General features: G+C 40.0%; 2 protein-coding genes across 5 annotated transcripts; one reads left to right on the top strand and one right to left on the bottom strand.

The window, feature by feature from the left end:
• The first annotated feature begins 775 nt into the window (after positions 1-775).
• LOC131446956 (sodium/hydrogen exchanger 3-like) lies at positions 776-17,786 on the top strand. Of its 2 annotated transcripts, none has more exons than XM_058618367.1 (16): positions 776-1,190; positions 9,992-10,294; positions 11,582-11,742; positions 12,051-12,129; positions 12,219-12,396; positions 12,848-13,068; positions 13,157-13,359; positions 13,444-13,533; positions 13,611-13,681; positions 13,755-13,884; positions 13,989-14,134; positions 14,687-14,807; positions 14,907-15,080; positions 15,163-15,217; positions 15,307-15,393; positions 16,084-17,786. In XM_058618367.1, the coding sequence occupies exons 1-16, from the start codon at positions 923-925 to the stop codon at positions 16,452-16,454; spliced, it is 2,658 nt and encodes an 885-aa protein (XP_058474350.1). In that variant the 5' UTR covers positions 776-922; the 3' UTR covers positions 16,455-17,786. The 2 variants fall into 2 exon arrangements, with proteins under 2 accessions (XP_058474350.1, XP_058474351.1); XM_058618368.1 differs by lacking the exon at positions 776-1,190 and adding an exon at positions 6,303-6,928.
• Positions 17,712-21,882, bottom strand: olah (oleoyl-ACP hydrolase). 3 transcript variants are annotated; one of them, XM_058618385.1, is made up of 7 exons: positions 20,857-20,971; positions 20,127-20,262; positions 19,857-19,995; positions 19,650-19,749; positions 19,208-19,377; positions 18,528-18,610; positions 17,712-18,315 (listed from the first exon to the last, which is right to left on the bottom strand). In XM_058618385.1, exons 2-7 carry the CDS (start codon positions 20,260-20,262, stop codon positions 18,173-18,175), a joined length of 771 nt encoding a protein of 256 aa, XP_058474368.1. In that variant the 5' UTR covers positions 20,857-20,971; the 3' UTR covers positions 17,712-18,172. The 3 variants fall into 3 exon arrangements, with proteins under 3 accessions (XP_058474368.1, XP_058474366.1, XP_058474367.1); XM_058618383.1 differs by adding an exon at positions 21,751-21,833 and having other exon boundaries at positions 18,173-18,610; positions 20,857-20,999; XM_058618384.1 differs by lacking the exon at positions 20,857-20,971 and adding an exon at positions 21,751-21,882 and having other exon boundaries at positions 18,173-18,610.
• Positions 21,883-21,888: the final 6 nt, after the last annotated feature.

The following is a 21,888-nucleotide window of genomic DNA, read 5'->3' as shown; positions in this document are numbered from 1 at the left end:
GACTTAATTAAACCTGATATTTGTGCATATATATGTTAGCTTAGCTTAGTAAAAAGAATATATATATTCTTATATATCAAATGTTTTTGGGCATTTTTTTTCTTTTGAGTTTTCAGGCACATTAAAGTATTTAAGTGGCTGTAGATTTACAAGCTAGTTTTAAGAATTCTAGACAAGCAAAATTACCTTATTCTTACAGTCAAGGTATGTATTCTTAAAGTCAACCTAATCACGAACAACTTAAAAAGCTTAAGCTCACCCCATTTGCTGATTGTTTTCCTTAATACAAGAAACATTAAATCAAATTTAGGAATATTGATTTATTCCAAGTAAGGGTGTTTTTGCAGTGCAGGCAAATAACGTTACACAAACCTTAAACAGAGGCAGAATTATAACATCAACAACAATTTATAAAACAACAACACTAAAAGTTACACACTGCAGCTTTAAATTGGGTCTGGTGAATTTTATTTTGTCTTCTGTACGAGAAACTTTATTAGAACAACAAAAAAAGAGATAGTATAGGGAAGGTTCTGACTGTGTTGAATAAAGAATAAAGAAAGGACAAGCGCATCAATTCTTCCATTGATCAAAGTGGACAAACAAGCTGGTCTGGCTCCAAAGTGGGAGGTAACAAAAAAAAAGCATTAGGACGGGCTGAGCTTCACCTGGTGTGAAAAGGTGTTATCACCTGCCTGAGAGGAGAGAGGAGGAGGGAAGAGGGAGGGAGCGAGGGAGCGAGGGAGGGAGGGGGTCATTCGGTGGCTAGGTAAAGATGTGGACATATGTAAGAAGAAGAAAGTTAGTGAATGTAAGACATGGAAGGAGGGAAGGAGGAAATGTGGAGACATGACTGAAAGACGACTTGCTCATGTTGAGTCAACAGTTGCCTGAGACTTTGTGAAACAATCTTAATTCAAACATGGCAGTGACGTGGAGATTTGCCCTCTTTTTGTCCGTGCTGCTGATGCTGGCCGCACACCCGAGTCTGGCCAGTGACGAGCACAGCAGTGACCCCGGCGAGACCTCCACCTCGACCTCCACCTCAAGCTCAAGCTCGGACAGCGGTCATGATGCTCACGGAGGAGAACCCATCACTACTCTGCCTATTGTGACCTGGAAGTGGCACCATGTGACCGCCCCGTACCTGGTGGCCCTGTGGATCCTGGTCTGCTGGATGTGCAAACTCAGTGAGTTCCATCATGTTCTGTGTTTGGAGGACCCATGTGTCCTGTTAACTACATTACATGACACTGAACGAGAACAAGACCAGTGTAGTGAAAAGTCTTGCAGTCAAACACTTAATGGTACAGTGTGTAGGATTTAGGAACATCATTGGGGAAGTTGCATGTTGCAGAAACTATGGTAACCTTCAGTTATTGTTAAAACCTAAAAGGTGCTGAGTTTGTCCTCTATGGCAGTGTTTCTCAATCCTGGTTCCTCGGGACTGCCCTGCATGTTTTAGACGTTTCCCTGCTCCAACACACCTGATTGAAATAAATGGGTTAGCTACCAGGCTTGTGCAGAGCTTGTTGATGAGCTGACTATTTGAATCAGGTGTGTCAAACTGACCAGGATTGAAAAACACTGCTCTATGGTTTGTTTCCACTGAGTGGAAAGGTTCAGTTTGGTTCGGTATTTAAGAATTTCTTGCGTTTCTATCAGGAACACGACCAGAATAGCCAGCTCCAACCATTCCATTTTCCATTTTTCGGTACCCTTCCCTTGGGGTACCAGAGTAATGGTACGGTACAGTACGGGTGGTGCGGAACCCACAACTGTTAGCTGACTAGGTGACAGAGAAGCTTCACTCCCTTGTGACCGGTGTTTGTTCAGCCCCTATGGTCTATTCTCATATAAAGTTTGTCGTCTTGTTGAGTCAAACAACCACAAACCGAGCCGAAAAAAAAAGCTGCTCTGTTGTCATCCGTTGGGTCGAGTTCAATGTTGTTGTCGGCGCACTGGTACAACGTCATGCTACATACGTCACGGCCAAAGGTACTGTTCTCATAGAAACTCAAGCCTGACTGAGGACTTTACTATTCCAAACCATATTGTACTGTTCCATGACGGAAACAGGGCTTTAAAAAAAATGTAGATCCAAAATGGCGGCTTCTTCTTCTGACAAGACCCAGTCCTTGTGTAAATATAAACAGTTATTTCTGTGGTAATGAAAATTCATTATACACTCAAATAATTATGTTTATATTAAATTCCTGCCAAATCATTTGCTTAAAATTGCCTCTTGGCTCCGCCCACCCCTGCGCTACTGCTGTATACATACATGAATGCTCCCAGAGAAAAGAAAATATAATTTTTTTTGTACTTTTAAGACAGTTTTAAAGTGGTTAGATTTACAAGATAGTTATAAGAACTCCAGCTAAGCAACATTTTGGGGTGAGAAGCATAGGCAGGGAACAGAGAGTGCACAGTTAATGCTGGGATGGACTAAAGTCTGATTTCCTCACCTCGTTCTAAGATTCAGGATTTGAAAACCCTTATAATCCTGCATGTTTTTGTCCTCTCTTAAGCTTTGATTGTACAGGGATGAACATATGTTAAAAGTTTGACCTCTGCTGAATATCACACTGCACTGAACTCATCCTGTTGTGATCACAGAAAATTGCAATTAACATTTCGTGTATACACAACAGAGGGAGGCAATGTGGACAATGTCAATGCATGAGCATGCTGACAACTGTGTGTGTGTGTGTGTGTGTTCGTATACACCCCCACTTATATAAATAAGGGACTGTATTTTTTGTATGGAATGAAGCTGTGGAAAATCAATGAAGGCAAACACAATCATGTACATGTTTTGTATAATCTACAAATATAATTTCAGTAAATCTGTGGCCGCAACATTGTCTCTACTCAAAGTAACCTGTCAGTGAGAGAGAGAGAGAGAGTATTATTATTATGGATGAAGAGAAAAGTGACTTTGATTTCAAAGTTTCTGATGACGCTTTTGTGGGGAAAAAAATCATTTAAAGTTAATTGTATAATTTAAAATTCAAAAAGTCTAAAAGCACTGAGGGCATATAGCGCAGGTTTCTCAGATGTGTTCACGCTTCATCTGATGTTTTTATTGCACTGACTACTATAAATGTGGCAATAATTGCACAGATAGATAGTCCAAACAGGGCGACCAATAGAACCACTTTCTTTTCATCTTATGAATTGATCCAGTGGCCCTCTAAATGTTTTTTTTTACTGTAGGTGCGTGTCCTATTATTTCTGTTTTGTTGATGCTAACTGAAGGACACTTGACAGTAAATACAGGTTTACACATGTGGTACAAACAAGATATATTCCATTTCACCCTTTTTTAGACGGTGGATTATAACATTATACATCTGGTCTGACCTCCTATGACCTAGATATATGGTAAATACAATTAAAATTTTATTTTATGCATGTCATTCAATATTCAAAAAACTCTTAACTAAAAGGTTGGGAAAATTCTGCAAATTTGGTTGAGGACCCAAAAAAAATCTCTTGTGATCCATCTGTGGGTTCTACTCCACTCTTTAGGAACAGATTTTAAAAACATATTCAGAAGATAATATACTATTTTCTTTTTGTAGGATTTATTGGTTAAAAGACTTTTTGGTTCATGACAATTATCTAAGAAAACATTTTGAAACTATTATTTAGGAAAGGATTGGAAAAAATCTCAAAAACAGGAACAATAGATTTATTGCCACTCACAGTGGTTTGCTTTTTTAAAACACTGGTTCTTTTGAAACTCATAAAAACTTAGTTTTTACTCATTTTATGCTTCATAACGTTGCAGAAACATGACACAACTGTATTTCGCAGCAGCTTGACCTGACAAACCACTGCTGGGAACTGCTCCCTGTACTAAAATGACCTTTGTCTGCCCTTTATTATAAAGTTCCCCTCTCTTGTCTGTTCAGTAGGATCTATTATAGGTCATTAGTTAATAAGGCTGCATGTCCAGAGGGAGCTCATGCTCGACTGAGCGGCTAAATGTTCCGATTACCGCATTTAAAACCAACCAGAAATCAACAAGCTGTTATCAAATACAGTCGCTAAGTCCTTATGCTGGAATTATTCTAACTTAATAGTGAATATATAACTCAATTTAGTTAATAATCTTTAAAAGGTGCCATTTGTTTTTGCTCTATACAGAGACATGCAGAGTGACACCTGTGTGGGAGCTTCCATTTCAAATCATGAAAACCAGTTTTGTACCAATGAGGCCATTATCCTTTTGTCTGTCTCACACAGGACGCGACTGTCGACCAAAAACATCCAGTCATGACGCAGCAAGTGCAGTGAATCAGTACAGTATCACTATATGGACAAAACTATTTGGCCACACCTATGTTAAGTATTGAATTGAAGTCCATACCAAGACATTTTGTTTACAATACCATGCTTCCAACAGTTTGAGGAAGGTCCTTTTTCTATTCCGACATGATGGTGTCTTTGGTGTTGTTTGGATGAGAAATGCAAGAGATGTCAGTAAAAAATGCAACAAAATACAAAGTTAAAAGGGCTGATTCTGGCCCCTCTTGAGAGGGAATGACGTCACTTCCAAGTGAACTGAGTTCCAGTTGGGAAGTCGGGGAAAAAACATGGATGCAAACGTGTTTTGGGTTAGCCATTGTTAGCAATACCAGTTGGTAAAAATGCTCTACACGGTAGTTTGTGTGCACACAAACTGTGTTGGTTGTGATGTTGCTCCAAATTTCAAAGTTGGAAATTTGAGTTGAGGAGATTCCGACTTCCGACTACAACTGAAATGCACCATTATCCCTTGGCGGCACAAAGCAAAGGCCTTGCTCTGTAAAGCAAGTCCTTTCATTTGCTCATAAACCTGCCTCCTAAATGTTACACACTGGACCATAAAGCTAATTGTTAGAAAGTGTTTGCATGACAAACAGGAATTAAGAACTATGAGTGAGTATGAGTCTATGAAAATAGATTCAGTGTATTTTTCTCAACTTTGTCCCTTTAAAGTCTGTGCATCATCGTTTTAAGAAATACCAAAAGGTCAGGACAAAACAAAAGAACACGCTTATCAATGTTACGATCATATGACACCTGGTTTTAGTATGAAATGAGGGAATCTACGATGAGGTGACACCATGAAAGGTGGAGGAGAGCTGTCTCTCACGTCACGGGCAAGTCTTTAACCAAGATTGAGCAACGTCAGCGTCAATCATTACTCCACAAAGAGCGTGGAGATGGAAATATTCCTCAACACCTCAACAGGTGCTCTGCAGCTCTCAAATGACAACATGACCTCTGACCTGTCACTCCCTAAATCGCACAAACACACACATTCTTGTGCCGCGTTCTCACTGAGGACACTGATAGACATGTTGCATTCCCTATCGCCCATTAACCTAACCTTAAACATCACAACTAAATGTCTAACCTAAAACCAATTCTAACTCTAAAACCAGGTCTTAACCCCCAAAAGGCCCTTGGACCAGAGGACCAGACAAAATATCCTCGCTTTCTATGGTTTATATTTTTATTTGGTCCTCATGAAGATACTGACCTATATAATAATTTTTGCTATAGGGACTTGATATTTGTCCCCATAAGGGACACAAGTCCCCATAATGTGAGTGTGTGAACAGATGTAGGTCCCCACAACATAACAGAAAGACCTGGAACACACATGTACAATTATGCACATAATGTATTCCATAACCCCTTATCGTAACCGTAACCATCACAACTAAGTACCTAACCCTAACCAGTTGAAGACTAATCTCTACTGACCCACAATTAAAATCTTAGCTCTAACCGTAACCATCACAACTAAATGACTGACACTAACACTAAGCCTAATTCTAACCTTAAAACCAGGTCTTAACCCTGAAAAAGCCCTTTAAAGTTATGGGGACCAGACAAAATGTCCCCACACTGAATCCTCTTCATTTGGACAGCCTAAATTAAACCTTATCCCTAACCTGAACCATAACCAGTTGAAGACTAACTCTAACCTTGACTGAACCACAATTCAAATCTTATCTCTAAACTTCACCAGTTCCTCAGAGATGAGGCTCTAACTCATTAGGACCAGGTTTTGGTCTCCATGGGGACTGCTGCTGGTCCTGACAAGGTTGAAGTTTATGTCCATCCTAAAGAGGTAAGAAATACAAGTACACACACACACACACACAGAAAAGGTGTCAATGTGTCAACGTTAGAGACCGGAAAAAAAACAAGGACTGGTGAGTGTTTTAAACGTGACTAAATAACTGGAGACCTTTTTGAACATCCGTCACTCTCCTCCCATCAAACACACACACACACACACACACACACACACACACACACACAACCTTGGCCATATAGGAGATACTGTACAGATAAAAGGCTGAGTTTGGTGTCTGGCATGCTTCTGAATCCTCTGCACGGTTGCTGACCACAGTCTGTGGAGGAGTGAGGACACACACACACCCACAGGGTCACGGAGAGTATAAGATAGAGGGATGAAACAGTAGAGAGGGAAGAGTTGTGGAAAAAGATAGTGAGAAAGACAAAGGAAGCACACGATTAGAAAAGAAATGCAGGTGTAAGATATGTGACACACTTCACTCTGGCCTTGGCGTCAACATTTAAACACGCAGCTTCTGCGAGTAAAGACTAGGGATTTTTCTATTTTCTCCCTCATTGTGGTTTATTTACTTATTTGATCCAATGCGACTGTGTGGATTTGTGCATGTCTGGCTGCTGGGGTCAGTCCTGCTGCTGCTGCCCCTGCGGGGGGTCACGCAGGTGAAGGACGGGCACCCAGGGTATCACTCAAACTCGACAGAAAGCCAACATGGTCATGGCTCCAGCATCACTGAAGTCCCCATCGTGACCTTTAAGTGGCACCACGTGGAAAAGCCCTATCTAATCGCTCTGTGGATACTGGTGGCTTTTTTGGGGAAGATGGGTATGTAAATGTCATTGAGATGTAAACTGTCAGATGTTGTTTATCACAGAGAATGATGAAGAATGAAGAAACATTCTAACTCTTCAGTGTTAGTATAATTGTGAGGACCAGTAACTTGAATCCAGGTTTCAAACTTGAGTTAAACTCAAGTATTGATTTCCAGGACGCTTGATTTGACTTAGACACACAGCTGACCTGGACCTGAACTCAGATTTGAGCACTGATGACTTTGGACTGAGACTCGGGCACTGATGACTTGGACTAAGACTCGGGCACTGATGACTTGGACTAAGACTTGGACACTGATGACTTGGACTAAGACTCGGGCACTGATGATTTGGACTAAGACTCGGTGACTGATGACTTCGACTCAAACACTTGATGACTTGATTTCAACTGTGGTGAGGACATTTAAAGACATGATGTGTTCCCTATCTTGACTAAATGCTTAACTCAAACCCTGATCCCTCTATCCCTAACTTAAACCTAAACCTAGAGCCAAGTCTTAAACCGCTGTTGTTGTAAGTTGTAAGATCTGACATAAATATTCCCCCACTGATGTTTTCTTGAGCCAAATTTGCCTACTAAATCACAGAAAGACACAGTATTAAAGTAAGTTAAGTAGCTTTATTAAATAATCTCTAAAAGTATCATTAGAAATCTTGTGTGCATCATGTTCTACATTATAAAGTCATTAAAAAATAGCTTCAATTAAGAGAAAACATCACTAATAACAAGTTTAACACACAGCTGACCTTTTGACAAATGAGTCAAACTCGCTAATTCACATCAGGTTTTTCATTAAAAACAAAATAATACAACATCACTATCAACACTTTAAACTTTGTGTGATAATTCTATGTTTATGTAATGTTCCTTTCACTTATTTTGAGAATGTAATTGAAAAAAAACCCCAGAGCAGTTATGTCTTTTTCTCTCTCTATTTTGAGAACAGCCTCTAATGTTGCAACAAACTGACTGAAGATGAATGTGTGTTATCAAGACCACACACTGTTCCAGACGGAGTTTTGACGCATGCTCATGCGTGTAGTGGCACATTGCTGAGATGAATTACACGTTGTTGAATTTTTCAACACTACAAGCAGTGAAACCTACAGGTTTAAATTTAATGGTAACAGTGATGAAATTCAGATTCAGTTTCCTTAAATGCAGAAAAGATCACACCTGATTCAAATTAGTGATTCGTTATCATGCTTTTTCAGTGTTGTTGATGAGCTGACCATTTGAATCAGGTGTGTTGTAGCAGTAGGAATTGTTTTTTGAGAATGAGCGGTTTCAGAAAGGTGTGATAGCACCAGTCAAACTGCGTATCTCAAGCTTCAAATCACGCCTCCTAGAGGGCAGTGGAGTGAAGAGCATTGGAAAGGATGAATAACAAAGAGGTGAATGTAGTGTAAAGTGTTTTAAGTTGTCATGAAGACTTAAAGTGTATTATATAAATGCAGACTATTTACAAGTCATATGACAGGGGTGAACCTTTGCTCTTCACTTCAAATCCAAACTATTAAATCTTATCAAATGTAAGTGTTGGTTTCAAAGATTTAACATCAATTTGCCACAGACTGTTACGCTGTAAAAACAGCCCAACCTGAAATAAGCCAAATGTTCTTGAATAAAGTAAAAGAATGGGGTGTGCAAATTTTGCTTGGCTAGAAAACTTAAAACTAGCTTGTAAATCTGCAGCCCCCCTTTTCCTTTTCGAACAGCATTGTTTGGAAAATAACGATAAAACAGGAAATGGCAGGCCCAAAATGTAAGAAATTTGTACTTACAAGCAAAGAATTGGTTTTAGCTAATTACTAGCAATTAAAACCTTAAAGTAAGCTGTGATATCTTAGAAACAAAGAGAACAAAGACAAATATACTTTTTCTTTGTGAGTTCTCAAGTGTAAAATGTTTTTAGGCCAAAAATAAGAATAATTTCCCAGCCGTTTACCTTATTTTACTTTCTTAAAAAAACATTTTTGTAGTATACTTGTGTCTTAAAACTGCCCGTTGACTCTTTTTTTCCACAATAAAAGGCACTAGGTTTTTAAAAATATTCAAAAATCTGATTTTGAATTCTTCTACCAGGTCACATATTTATGCTGGCTATCCAGTTTTGGCCCACGAGCCACCAGTTGATGACCACTATGGGTTCATGGACTGGACCAGAGTCAGTTAAGTCATCCAACCTTGGACGGAACTGAATGAGCTGTGTTATGTATTTGGTTTCGACACACATGCACAAATACAAACACAGCACTGAAACATTGTCTAACAGGCCAATGTTTTCCCGCAACTTAATATTCAACTTTTGTGCTGCGGGCCAGAACAGAAATCAGTCAGTGCTTATTTTGAAATGTTGCCGTGGTTGAGTGCGTTTTATGATTAAATAATCTTGAGTCACACTTGTGAGGTCATTAAGTCGAGAAGCCTTTAAGCAAAAGTGCGTCTTTAGTTACACAGAGGGAGAGTTGTGGACATTTCCACCATGGTTAATCATATTCCCAGAATAGAAAGTGACACCTTCTCAACTGAAGAGCAGCAGTTGATCATTTACCTCAAAAGAAGTTTTAGATTTATCTTCTAGTGACAAACGGAATGGTCTAACTCCAAATCTGAAGATTTTTGTCTAATTATTACTTGATGGTAGTTGTGTGTAAATCTACTACTGAGGCAATCTTACTTTTACCCGTCAGTGTTCAGCATATAATATCAGATTTTGCCTATATTTTTTTTTACCCTTTTATCGTTTGAGGGAATTATATGTCCTTTACATGTCCAGCTGTTGTAGCACTTTTGTCTGAGAAAGGATTCCCCTTCTGGTGACAATAAAATGTGTATTTAATTGACTTTAGATAAACACAACATAGGGTCTATCAATGACCAATGTACATCCGATTATTTATAATTATTCATTAGTTACAGGAACAAAATATTTGAATTTCAATGTAATGTTCTCTGATGTTGTGCTTCCCTTTTTTAATAAGTTTGGGAAAATGTGGACTAGAAAAAGCCTCATGTTGAATTTTATTTTATTTTTTTCCTTTCCTCATTCAGTCATTGAGGCCAACCACCATGTGACCAGCATAATCCCGGAGAGTGCCCTGCTCATCTGCTTCGGATTTATCCTGGGTGGGATGATCTGGGGCGCGGACAAGAAACAGACTTTCACACTGACGCCGGAAGTGTTCTTCTTCTACCTGTTGCCTCAAGTCATCCTGGATGCGGGCTACACCATGCCAAACAAGCTCTTCTTCAGCAACCTGGGGGCCATCATAATCTACGCCATCATCGGGACCTGCTGGAACGCCGCCAGTGTGGGGCTGTCGCTGTGGGGGTGTCACATGGGAGGAGCCATGGGTAAGTGCCTAAATGTGTATGTAAATGTCACATATGTAGAAGTAACATTCAAATTATTGTGTTAGGACTAGCCTCCAGATAAAATGTTGGTCAGGTGGAAAATGCCTAATACTAAAGTGAAACAGCATATCAACACCTAGAGTAAAGGGAGGTAACACTTCCTTCAATTAATCAATTTGGTAACTCCCTGTTTGTTGCTGTAGTTAGCATCCCTCCATCACCACCTGAACACATTTGGTGAGGGACTAGGGTAATTATTATCTAACAAATGTTAGCCTAACCCCTTGAGCAAAGAACGAACAGCTCGTTGTGGATCCAGAACTCTAGAGACTTTGAGATTTTACTGAGCAAACATGCAAGATCAGTGATGGTACTCACAATCAAGAGCTATAACACATACTTTAACTTAAGTGTATCATTGACAGCAGCTTTAATATGATAGTTAATGTTTCCACGCATATAACTAGCATAAAACAGACAAGCTAGCTCTCACTGACAAAGAAAATCAGATTTCCACAACTTAACAAATGGCTTACCGAATAAAATCCATGCCAGCTTAAGTCGTAGACATGTCAAGAATATATTTGCTGCTTTGTCTCCCAGTAGGACAGCCTTTTCTTTAATGGGCTACAATAAAACAGGCATGCTAGCGTGGGGAAAAGCCCACATCAAATTTCAGCTACTTAACAAATGGCTTACCTCACAAAATTTGCCATCTTAAGTCTTAGATATGTCAGGAACATATTGTCTTCCTGTTAAACAGCCTTTTCTGACTAGAAATTTAAGTTTGTGTTGCTTTGTAAACCGCTCACTTGCCCACACCAAAGTCCGTAGAGAAAATAATACATTTTAAATAGAGTACACAGGGGTTGTTGATTCACTGCTGCTCTAATCAGTCAGTTAAATTTGTTATTATGTGACTTTGGTGATTGAAATCCTTCATTTTGATTTACCTCAGTGACACAAACTGACCACAAGAGGCAGCAGCAGACCAGCAGCTCCTGTGTCCTTTCTTGGTTAAAAATGTTGATTTTCTTAATCACTTTCCCTGGACTTTGGTGTTGGATGGTTAGCGACACAAACTTTTTTTCTGTTGGAAAACAAGGCCTAATGGTGTAATAAAGCAGTGAATATTCTAAATATAGACTTATGTTTAAACAGGTGTAGATTTTATCCAATGAACATCCTTTACCTATATATAAGGAGTCTGTTGTTGGATTTAAAATCCAGCTTGTTTTCATTTCCTTTTCCAGTGACTAAACTCCCTGCCCATGTCATTTGCTGTAGGTAACATAGAGGTCGGCCTGCTGCAGTATCTTCTCTTCGGCAGTCTCATCGCCGCGGTGGACCCTGTAGCCGTCATTGCCGTGTTCGAGCAGGTCCATGTCAACGAGGTCCTCTTCATTATGGTGTTTGGAGAGTCGCTGCTCAACGATGGCGTGACAGTGGTTCGTATCTCGCAGACCGGGGGCAACTGCTCTTTACCTCATATTGTTCGTAAGAAGTGGAACAGTTTCATTTTGCTCAGGCATCTGTCTTTTGAAAAGCACACTTACAAGACATGAAGTCTAATGCAAACACTTTTAAACCTTAGATACTGTAAGCTATATGTACAGAAAGCATTTTAGATGAGCAGAGTAATAGAATTATATTATATCTATATGTATTTCCTGTTCTTTATGTTACGTACAAATAGTTTTTTTCATTCATAGGACCTAAACAAAGAGCATTCACTTTCTTCTTTCCATTCTCTCAGGTGCTCTTCAATGTATTTGATGCGTTCGTGTCATTGGGAGGACCCGCAATTAATGCTGCAGAGATAGTTAAAGGAATAGGTCAGACTTTGTTCATGTTGACATGTTTACACTGTCTGTTAAACAGCAAATAGTCCAGAGTTATATGTCTTCATTCTCTTTCTCCTCAGTGTCTTTCTTTGTCGTGGCTTTTGGTGGTTCCCTCATGGGTTTTGTTTTTGGCCTGCTGATCTCTGTTCTGACAAGATTCACCAAAAACATCAAGATCATCGAGCCGGGCTTCGTCTTTGTCCTGGGATATCTCAGCTACCTGACCGCTGAGATGCTCTCGCTGTCTTCCATCCTCTCGTTAGTACTCCATGATAACAAAAACTGCACTTTTAATGAATGAAGGTGACTGGACTTGCTTAAGTTTGAAGTTTGAAGATGTTTCACGTCCGATCCAAGAGGGTTCTTCACTTCTCACTAAGTGGTGGAAAAATCCAGGTATTTAGCCTCTGAGTGTCTAGATTCAAGTATTCAAGTTGACCCAGTTTCAGGTTGTTGGTTTCACTTGAATCAAGATGTGAAAGGGGGTCATTTTCCACCAGTTAGTAAGAACTGAAGAAGCCTCCTGGATGAGAAGTGAAATGTCTTCAAACCTAACTCAAGTAAGTCCAGTTGCCTCCAGCAAACTCCTGAATGACTCCTTGGATGACTGAGAACCTTCACAGATACTTTTTTGAACGATTTCTGAAACATTTTATACACCCAAATCTTTATTTATACTGATTTTTATGTCTTTGTTTTTGTTGCATAGCATCGTCTTCTGCGGTATCTGCTGCCAGAAGTACGTCAATTCAAACATGGATGAGAACTCCGTCAACACGGTCAGATACTGCATGAAGGTTCTGGCCAATGGATCTGAGACTATGATCTTTATCTTCCTCGGCATCTCGGCCATCGACAAAGAAATCTGGGTTTGGAACACGGGCTTCATCCTCCTCACGCTCCTCTTCATCATCGTCTACAGGATAATTGGTGAGATGTTTGGTTTTTTGCTGTTTGAGGGAACTATAGCCCATCGTGATGTCATAGGTCATGTGGTGTGTGTCCATGTTCCCCACAGGTGTGTTTTTCCTCACCTGGATCCTGAACAAGTTCAGGCTAGTCCCCATAGAGTTCATCGATCAGGTGATCATGAGCTACGGTGGCCTGCGAGGGGCTGTAGCATACGGCCTGGCTGTGATGCTGGATGGGAGCAAGATAAAGGAGAAGAATCTGATGATCAGCACCACACTCATCGTGGTGTACTTCACTGTCATTTTTCAGGTGAATAATCTTATTGTTTATTCAGCCTCATCGGTCGATTACATTTAGAGGTGATTTACTGATAAAAGTGCTTGTTTTTCTCAGGGAATAACCATGAAACCTCTGGTCATGTGGCTCAAAGTCAAGAGAGCACAAGCTACAGAGATCACACTTATAGAGAAAGTGCAGAATAAGGTAAAGGTTTTTTTTAAATTTAAACATAAAATGTGTCTATCAAACAGTTTTACAGAGGAGGTTTTCTTCTTCTTTAGGTGTTTGACCACATGCTTATTGCCATAGAGGACATATCTGGACAAATTGGACACAACTACATGAGGGACAAGTATGTAAATGGGTGACTGGTAAGATTTCTTGACTGCATGAGTCTGAATTAAGCCACAATTTTGTTGTTAAAGGTGGAAGCACTTTGAGGAGAAGTGGATGTCGCGGATCTTGATGAAGCCATCGGCGAGGAAGAGCCGCGACCACGTCTTCAGTGTCTTCCATCAGCTGAACCTCAAGGATGCTCTCAGCTACGTGGCAGAGGTGAGCGGTCGAAACAGTTACAGTGTGTTGTCTGGACGAGGGACACACGAATCTGAGGTCAGGTGTTGATGACGGTATTTAACTCTCTGGTCATGCTGGTGCAGGGTGAACGCAGAGGCTCCCTGGAGTTCATCCGCAATGAAAGTGCAATCGTCAACTTCAAGAAGAAGTTTGAAGAAGACTACGATGTGGTGATGCCCGACATCATGTCCGACATGTCGGACGACCGCGGTGACATGTCGGATGTAAGGTGAGAACAAATGTCACAATAACTTATGTTTTAAAGTGTAACTAAACCCACTCTTCTGCAGCAAAAAAGGAGGATTCTGGAACAACGAGCCTCGTGTTGATTAGACAAGAGAGTGGACTGAATGCAGTAGCTGGTGTTTGACCAGAGATAAGCTGTAGATATGTTGATGTGTAGATGTATAATTTCAATACTTTACACTAAACTGTGAAGATTTGCACCTGCATCAGCAAATAATCTAAACTAGATACAGTACATTGGTTTACACCTGAAAAAAGTAGTTTAGGGGTTTAGTTACACTTTAAGCTTACGTCATAATTTGATGTATTTAATCCAACTAAATATATCCATGAATTTGAGATTTGCTTAAATCTGGTTAAATTCATTAATAGATCTGCTCATATTAGAACAGGTTTTTCTGCAGACACTGGCATCTAGTGGCCTCAAACTGTCTCTGCGTTATTCTTGTACTGTGTACCATGCTGGTATTTCATTTGTTAAATGAGAAAAGCCTGAATATTAACAGGACACAATACTTTTTTTGTACGTGTAAAGGAACCCGGTGCCGTCAGTGAGCCTGGAAATGCACGAGCAGACAATGAAGGGTGTGAGAGAAACTGAGGATGTCAACAGTCACCACCTGCTGCATCAGCACCTGTACAAGAGCAGGAAACAGGTAAACCCTGCTCAGTCTTTTTCTTAGACACATTTACGTCCTCTTTGTCTCAAAAAAGATCAATGTGACGTCTTGTGTCTTCGCTTTTGTGGTTTGCAGCACCGGCACAGGTACAGTCGCAGCCATTTCAATATCAACGAAGATGAGAACGAGGTGCAGGAGATTTTCCAGAGGACCATGAGGAGCCGCCTGGAGTCCTTCAAGTCCACAAAGATGGGCGTTGCTCCGCCAAAGACGATTTCCAAGCATTCGAAGAAAGATCAGCAGCAAAAGGTGTGAGACTCAGATTAATCTGTAGTGCTGATATGCAATTTGTTATTTACAAATGTATTTATGTTATTGTACCTTTCTCCAGATGGCAAACGGAAAACCAATGGACAAAACTAAAAGCTCCCACTCCGGAGATGAAGGTTTGTATCGTGTTGAAGTTTTAAAGAGAAATATAAAGAATGAATCCAGTGCTTACATTAAATACATTTTCTCGTTTCTTCTTTTCTAGATTTTGAGTTTTCAGAAGCAGACAGCGCGTCGGGTTTTGAAGCATCAGGACAATCGTTCCCCATGAGAGTCACCTACAGACCAGGAGGTAAAAAAAAATTATAAAATAAAATCCATCATAATCTTGTGTATAGCTTAAACTTTAAAACTGCAGTATGTAACTGTGGGATGATTTTTGTGGTCGTTATTCTGCCTCTGTCTGGATTAAAGGGAAATAAAAGCCGACTGAAACATTATTGTAAATCAACTTGCCATTGTGATATCAGTCCGAAAAATCATGAGTAGATTGTTTCCCCAATTCCTTTAACTATATGTCTACTCATCTGACAATGGTTTGAATGTAACGTATGTTTGTTTGTATTTAAAAGTTACGTACCACAGGTTTAAAATCTTATCTGGATTTAAGACCCATAAACACAAAAGTTTGGGAGATTCTGCACATTTTGTATAGTTTTTTGTGCAGTTACAGCGTGCATAGCTTTATGCACATGCTCTACATCTTCTGTGGCAGAGGTACAGCGCCAAGCACAGGCCTGGCATACATATATACTACAGCGTTTAGAGTGGTTTGGGGGTTTGAACACATTATGTGTAATTTTTTAAGAATGAAAAAGAAAAGGATAGTGTCGGGAAAGTCGTCAGGGGCTATTTGTTTCCTGACATCTTGTGAGAATAAATGTTCAATCTATCTTTTGTTGGGTTTTGCTTGTTTTCACCAGTTTTGGTGAATTTCTGGGATGAGGCCTCAGACTAACGTATTTTTATAATTTGAACACAGCTGGAATTGAGAACCCGGCCTTCATGCCGGACATGGACCCCATGGCTCCACTGCAGATCCCGCCGTGGCTGGCGGAGGCTGAGCTGGACAGCAGCACGGTCGCGCCGTCACAGCGAGCCCAGGTCAGGCTGCCGTGGACACCCAACAACCTGCGCCGCCTCGCTCCACTCCGCATCAGCACCCGCTCCACTGACTCCTTCATGATGGCTGACACTCCAGCCATCCTGCAGGTGCAGCAGCAGCAGCAAGAGCAGCAGCAGCAGCAGCAGCAAGAGCAGCAGCAGCAGCAGCAGCGGCGGCGGAGGGAGAGGGATGTGGACGTGGACTTTGACCTGCCTCCTCCCCCTCCTCCTCCTCCAACCGACATGTAGCAGCACCCTGACCTCAGACTTTGCACCTTCTACTCTCAAAAAGATTGACTAGGGAATGTTTTCCTTTCTGTGCCACTGTGTGATTTTAGTTTTCAGTCCCACAAACTCTGTGCTCTTCACTTGTTGTCACCCTTCACTGAGCCGAATGAAGGTGTGTGTGTTTTTTGATTCAAACCTCTCATTTTAGCTGGTCCTCACAACTTTAAAGGGCTTTTTTTAAGGATTAAGTCTTGGTTTTATGGTTAGAAATGGATTATGGCCATAGTTCTCAAGCTGTGGTATGTCTACCACTAGTGGTATGCGAGCTTCCCCTGGTGGTACTTGGAGGAATATCAAAAATACTGTTCTACTGTATATACCAGGGTATGTGCTTGGAGTGGAGCTGAGGAATTTTTCCCAGAGTGCTTAGATAAATAATAATAATTAGAGTCACCTTATCTCTCGCTCCATTGTAATCTAATTTCACCATACCAGTGTGTGATGTATATGTGAGGAACTTTTCCCATTCATGTGTATGTGCTTTCGCAATACAGATAATCTTGAATTAACTATCCATACATTCAGGGCATCTGAAAATAAGTCAGAATTAAACAGTTGATATCTCAAAGTGAAATTATGGACAGTCAGAATTTCCAAATCCTTTACACCAGAGGTCACAAACCTGTGGCCCATGGGCCACATGCGGCCCCTCAATCGATTTCAGGTGGCCCGCCACTTAAGTGTTTGTTTTCGATATTTAAAGATCCACTTTGCATCCTAAATATGTTTTTTTTATTGTAAACTATATATTGTTCCATGTCAAAACAAACACTTTCATTTTGATATAATCACTAATGTCTTTACTGCTACATCAGGATGGAATTTCATGTAATTTTAAGTTAATATCTGCCCCACGCTTTACACACAATAGGATAAATGACTCTGTAATTTGTCCCAGGAAGAAAAAAGCTGTGAACATTTTTTTTTCCCTGGGAAGAATTGAATTATAGGTATCTTCAACACATTTTTAGACAATTATATGTCACAACGGGTTGTTTTTGTTTGTATTCTTGTTCACGTGTCTCATGAAAAAAGACTTTGAGGTTAGAAATTTACCTTGAAGGACAGTTGTCATGTGAAAAGACAAAGATATATTTATTCACAAATGAAGTTTGCCATGTATGGACCACCATGATCTCACATCTGTGTCTTCAGAGAAGAACACTGAAAATATGGATTTAGAAATATAGAAAAATAAGAAAATGTGAATCTGCGCAGTCAATTTTATGTATTTTATTTTAAATATTCACTGCTGTCAACCCAATAAAATGTCCCCAAGAGGCTCAAATATGAGTCAAAGTTGAAATTAGTTACTATATTCAGGAGGGAGTTTAATGTTTTTCAAAGTAAGATGTGGCTGTACATCGTGTGCAGATGAGTTTTCCCACTCCCAGGCTCCTGCCTGTGGTTCATGATCATGTTGGTTAATTTAAACTTTTTAAGTTTATTTACCCTTAAAAAAATCAAATACCCCAAGAAACTTACACTTAAACGTACTAAAATGACTTCATCTTAAAAAAGTCAGGGGTCAGACAAAACACACATCTACATTACTTGTAATCAATGTCACTTTTGTGTTACACTGCCTGTACGGAAATGTACAGATTTTACGTTAAACTCCATCTGAATTAATTAGTTAAAGAGATTTAAGTAAACGTTTGTAGTTGTTGTTGTTGTCGTCAGAAATAGTCCATTTGTGAAGCTTCCAGATGATTTGTGACGTAGTCTAAGATCAGTTTTTCATTTCCTGCCTCCTTTAGGTAAAAATGAGCGCCGTCCAGAATCCTGACGGTGAAATCTCCTGACGTCATGTCTTTCCAAGCTGCTTAGCATAAATAAATTGTTGGTTAGTTAGTTGGACATACAGTAAATGAGCAGGAAATCAAACAATCATAACAATAAAACAAAACATATAGACACATAAATTAAGCTCATTTGTTATGGGGACCCATCTGCGGGACCCGACCCACTCTTTGAGAACCACTCTACTTCTAGAGTGACACACACACACAGCGTTTGACTTCGCCACCTGACCTTGTAAGTCGTGAGGAATGTCGTCTTTCCCGTCGAAACACGTGACGGGGCAGGACAGGAATGGATTCTCAAGTTTGTCACACCTGCAGGGGGCGACATCACATCGTCTCTCAGCACAACTGAGAAAAGCTTGTAGTTAGAGCTGGTTCAGGGAAACCTGAAACCTGGTTTCTATGCTCTCCTTGATGTTGTCTATGTACAGTGCCTTGTGATAATGTATGTCATGATTTGGCGCTATACAAATAAAATTGAATTGAATTGAATTGAAAAGACTGAGCTGCAACATGCAACTTTACCAATAAACGTTGCTAAATTTCACACACTATACCTTTAAAATTCAAATGACTGAGAGAAGTCAAACTTTTTGGTAAGGGTTCAGTAAGGGTGGGCAATACAAGCTAAAAATTATATCACAATAGCGATATTCATGGCTATAATTTTAAGAATTTCAAAATAAAAGTGTTTGTTTTAACGAGGAACATTATATACTGTAGTTCACAATAAAAAAAACATTTAAGATGTAAAATTCATGTATAAATAAAAATAAAGACAGAAATAACTTATCATAACCTATGAAACCATATGAACTCTATGGGGGGGGGGGCACATGCTTGAGACCTCCACTTTAAAATGAAGCTGAACATGAGTGAGAAGAAACAAAAAGGATCTTCTGAGCTCACTTGTAGTTCTCCACGATGTGCAGGTCGGCCTTCAGAGCAGGAAGGAAGAGGTTCAGGACTTCAGGATTTGCCAGAAGCTCAGGAGGAGTTCCTCCAACGGAAATCAACCACTTGAGGAAATCGTCGTCCGTTAAGTCGCTTCTCTTCGGGGTTTTTATACGAGTCTCTGACTGAGAGAAAACTGGATTATTGTCAAGTTTTTACTTTCAAAATTACAGGCAAATAAACCAAAATATGAACAACCATGCTGTACAGGTTAATTATAGGTATTTTTATTTTGTGATGAGAATGAGAGTCTGTTGTAAAAGAGAGCAAACTGATTTTACGTCCAGACTCTGGTGCTTGTGATCGGTCTTTTTATCGTTTCTGAAGCATGAACTGCTTTGTCAGATATTTGATCTGGACTGATACACGGAGCTGAAACAGAGTTGAAGAAACTCACATAAGGTGCAGAAGCTCCAGACAGGAAGATGTGAACAGGCTCGAGGTTGTGAAGCCTCTTCAGAGCATCTGCCACAGCGAAACTTGTGAAGGCACCAAAACTATGACGGACAGGAGAAGGACTATAGTGGATTTTTTTAAAGTAAACAGACTAAACTGAGAATAAACTGACAGATGTAGAGTTATAAAGCTATAAAAGTCATCGTACCTGTGTCCAAAGAGAGCGAACGGCTTCTCTTTCAGCAGCGGCAACAATGCGCCAATGACCTCATCCACGATCTGCTGCATGTTCTGGAAGAACGGCTCTTTGGCTCGAGCCTCTCTGCCTGGAAGTTTGACTGCAAACACTGAAAGAGACAGAAACAGTGGAAAAACATTAACAAAGTATATGTATATACATATATATATATATATATATACATATACACATATGTATATATATAAAGTTATCATTATATTCACAATGTACAGCTTTTACCTTCGACGGAGCTGCTGATGACGTTTCCCCAGCGGGCGTAGTGGATGGAGCCTCCACCTGCCCATGGGAAACAGATGAGTCTGGCCACAGCATCAGGACTCTTCCTGAAACAGTTGATCACCTTCTCCATCTGCATCTGTCATTTTTGGGGGGGATTAGTTTTAGTAGTAAAAAATACAACTGAAATCATATTTGTATAAAATGATATAACATAGGCTATTGTACTTGGTAAGAAATGCAAAATTAAGTCCAATAACTACTTGCATGCTCTTACTTATTGTATGTTGCTCATGCTTACAGGTACATTTTATCAACTTTAGTTTTCACCTATTCATATATTTTAATCAATTTTACTTCATCGGTATAACCTCTTATTAGTTTCATTTATTTACTGTATTACCTTTATTTGGTTTACATTATTTACCTCTTCTTTTATTTTTTCCTTTTGTGTTTTTGTTCCATCACTAGTTACTTTAGTCTCTGGTGTCCCCTAATTAGTTTTATCCTGTGAGTTACATTACACTGTATGAAAAGAGCTGTAAAAACAGGGTCTGGTCGATTGATGAATATAACATTTGCATTTAATTTATTGTCTTGTGTGCTGCTGTCTTTGCATTTGTTTTACATGCTTTTAATCAGATTTTTTCATCTGACGTTGCTAGTTGCAAATTCTTAGAGATTAGACACATATTTTTACTACTACTACTACTGTTATTATTATTATTATTACCTGTTTTGTTTGAAGCTGGCAGCTCCTTCTCACTTCTCATGTGAAGCACAACATTTCCTGGTTGTTTTCGTCTAGGGTCGTGGTTTGTACTGTAAAATGACATGTAGTGGAATCTAGAGACACCTAGAGTGCGGAGTGTGCCGCTGCATGCAAAAATAAAATAATAGTAAGTATTAACAAGTTTAACATGATATACGTGGTTGTGATGCTTAGGGCGGTGACACGATCACCCGAAATATAGTCTTTTATTTTATTAAACATGACGCATTTGACTGAGGGGAAAAAAAGTTTACAGGAAGTGGCGTTGTTAGTATAGTTGGTATTTCCTGATGGGTTTCCCTCAGCGAGCCCAGTGAGGGGGATGTGGAAAAGTAAGGGACACCAATTGCTGTCAAGTCAAACGTTGTCAGTCAGGCTGAATCTGGAAGTTTTAAATAAAAAATAAAATGCTTGCGTGTGGAAGCCGACTTGACAGCAAAGCGGATTCTGGTGAGTATGTCGTTGGTGCTTTTATTTTGAAGGGGCTTGCCGGATGTCTTTATAATGTAATCTTTTGGGGTTAACAGCAGTGAGGGAGAGGGCGGCGTGAAGTGCAGATCTCAGACCGGTTTTTCGCCGATACCGAGAAGGACGCCGGTAAAGTGAACAAGCCCAAACCCGTTTGTCGCAGAAGAACACCGGACCGTCACGTTAATTCACCGGGAAGACGAACACAAGCACCGAGAAAGGTAAAAGTTTATGTCAAGTGCTGAGTCACCGAGTTTCAACTTTACTTCAACTTGTTGTCGGCTAATGCTAACTGCTAGCTCACTCACCACCGCTGTCAGCGAAATGTAACCAAACTATGGCTATAAATTGTCACAAAAACACCCGTAACACTCTAAATAAACTCACCTTTCTTCTTTAAGGTTCAAGAACGGAGCTTTGGGTGACGGAAGCGGCGAGTTTTTGGTCAAAGTTTGAGCTGTCAGTCGCGGTAAGGCAGCTCGGGGGTAGAGGGATTTCCAGCTGAGGAGACCCCGGAGCGGCCTG

This window comes from Solea solea, chromosome 20, assembly GCF_958295425.1.
Source record: "Solea solea chromosome 20, fSolSol10.1, whole genome shotgun sequence".
Classification (NCBI taxonomy): domain Eukaryota; kingdom Metazoa; phylum Chordata; class Actinopteri; order Pleuronectiformes; family Soleidae; genus Solea; species Solea solea.
Note: the sequence above shows the minus strand (reverse complement) of the source record. Positions and strands in the feature narration are given on the sequence as shown.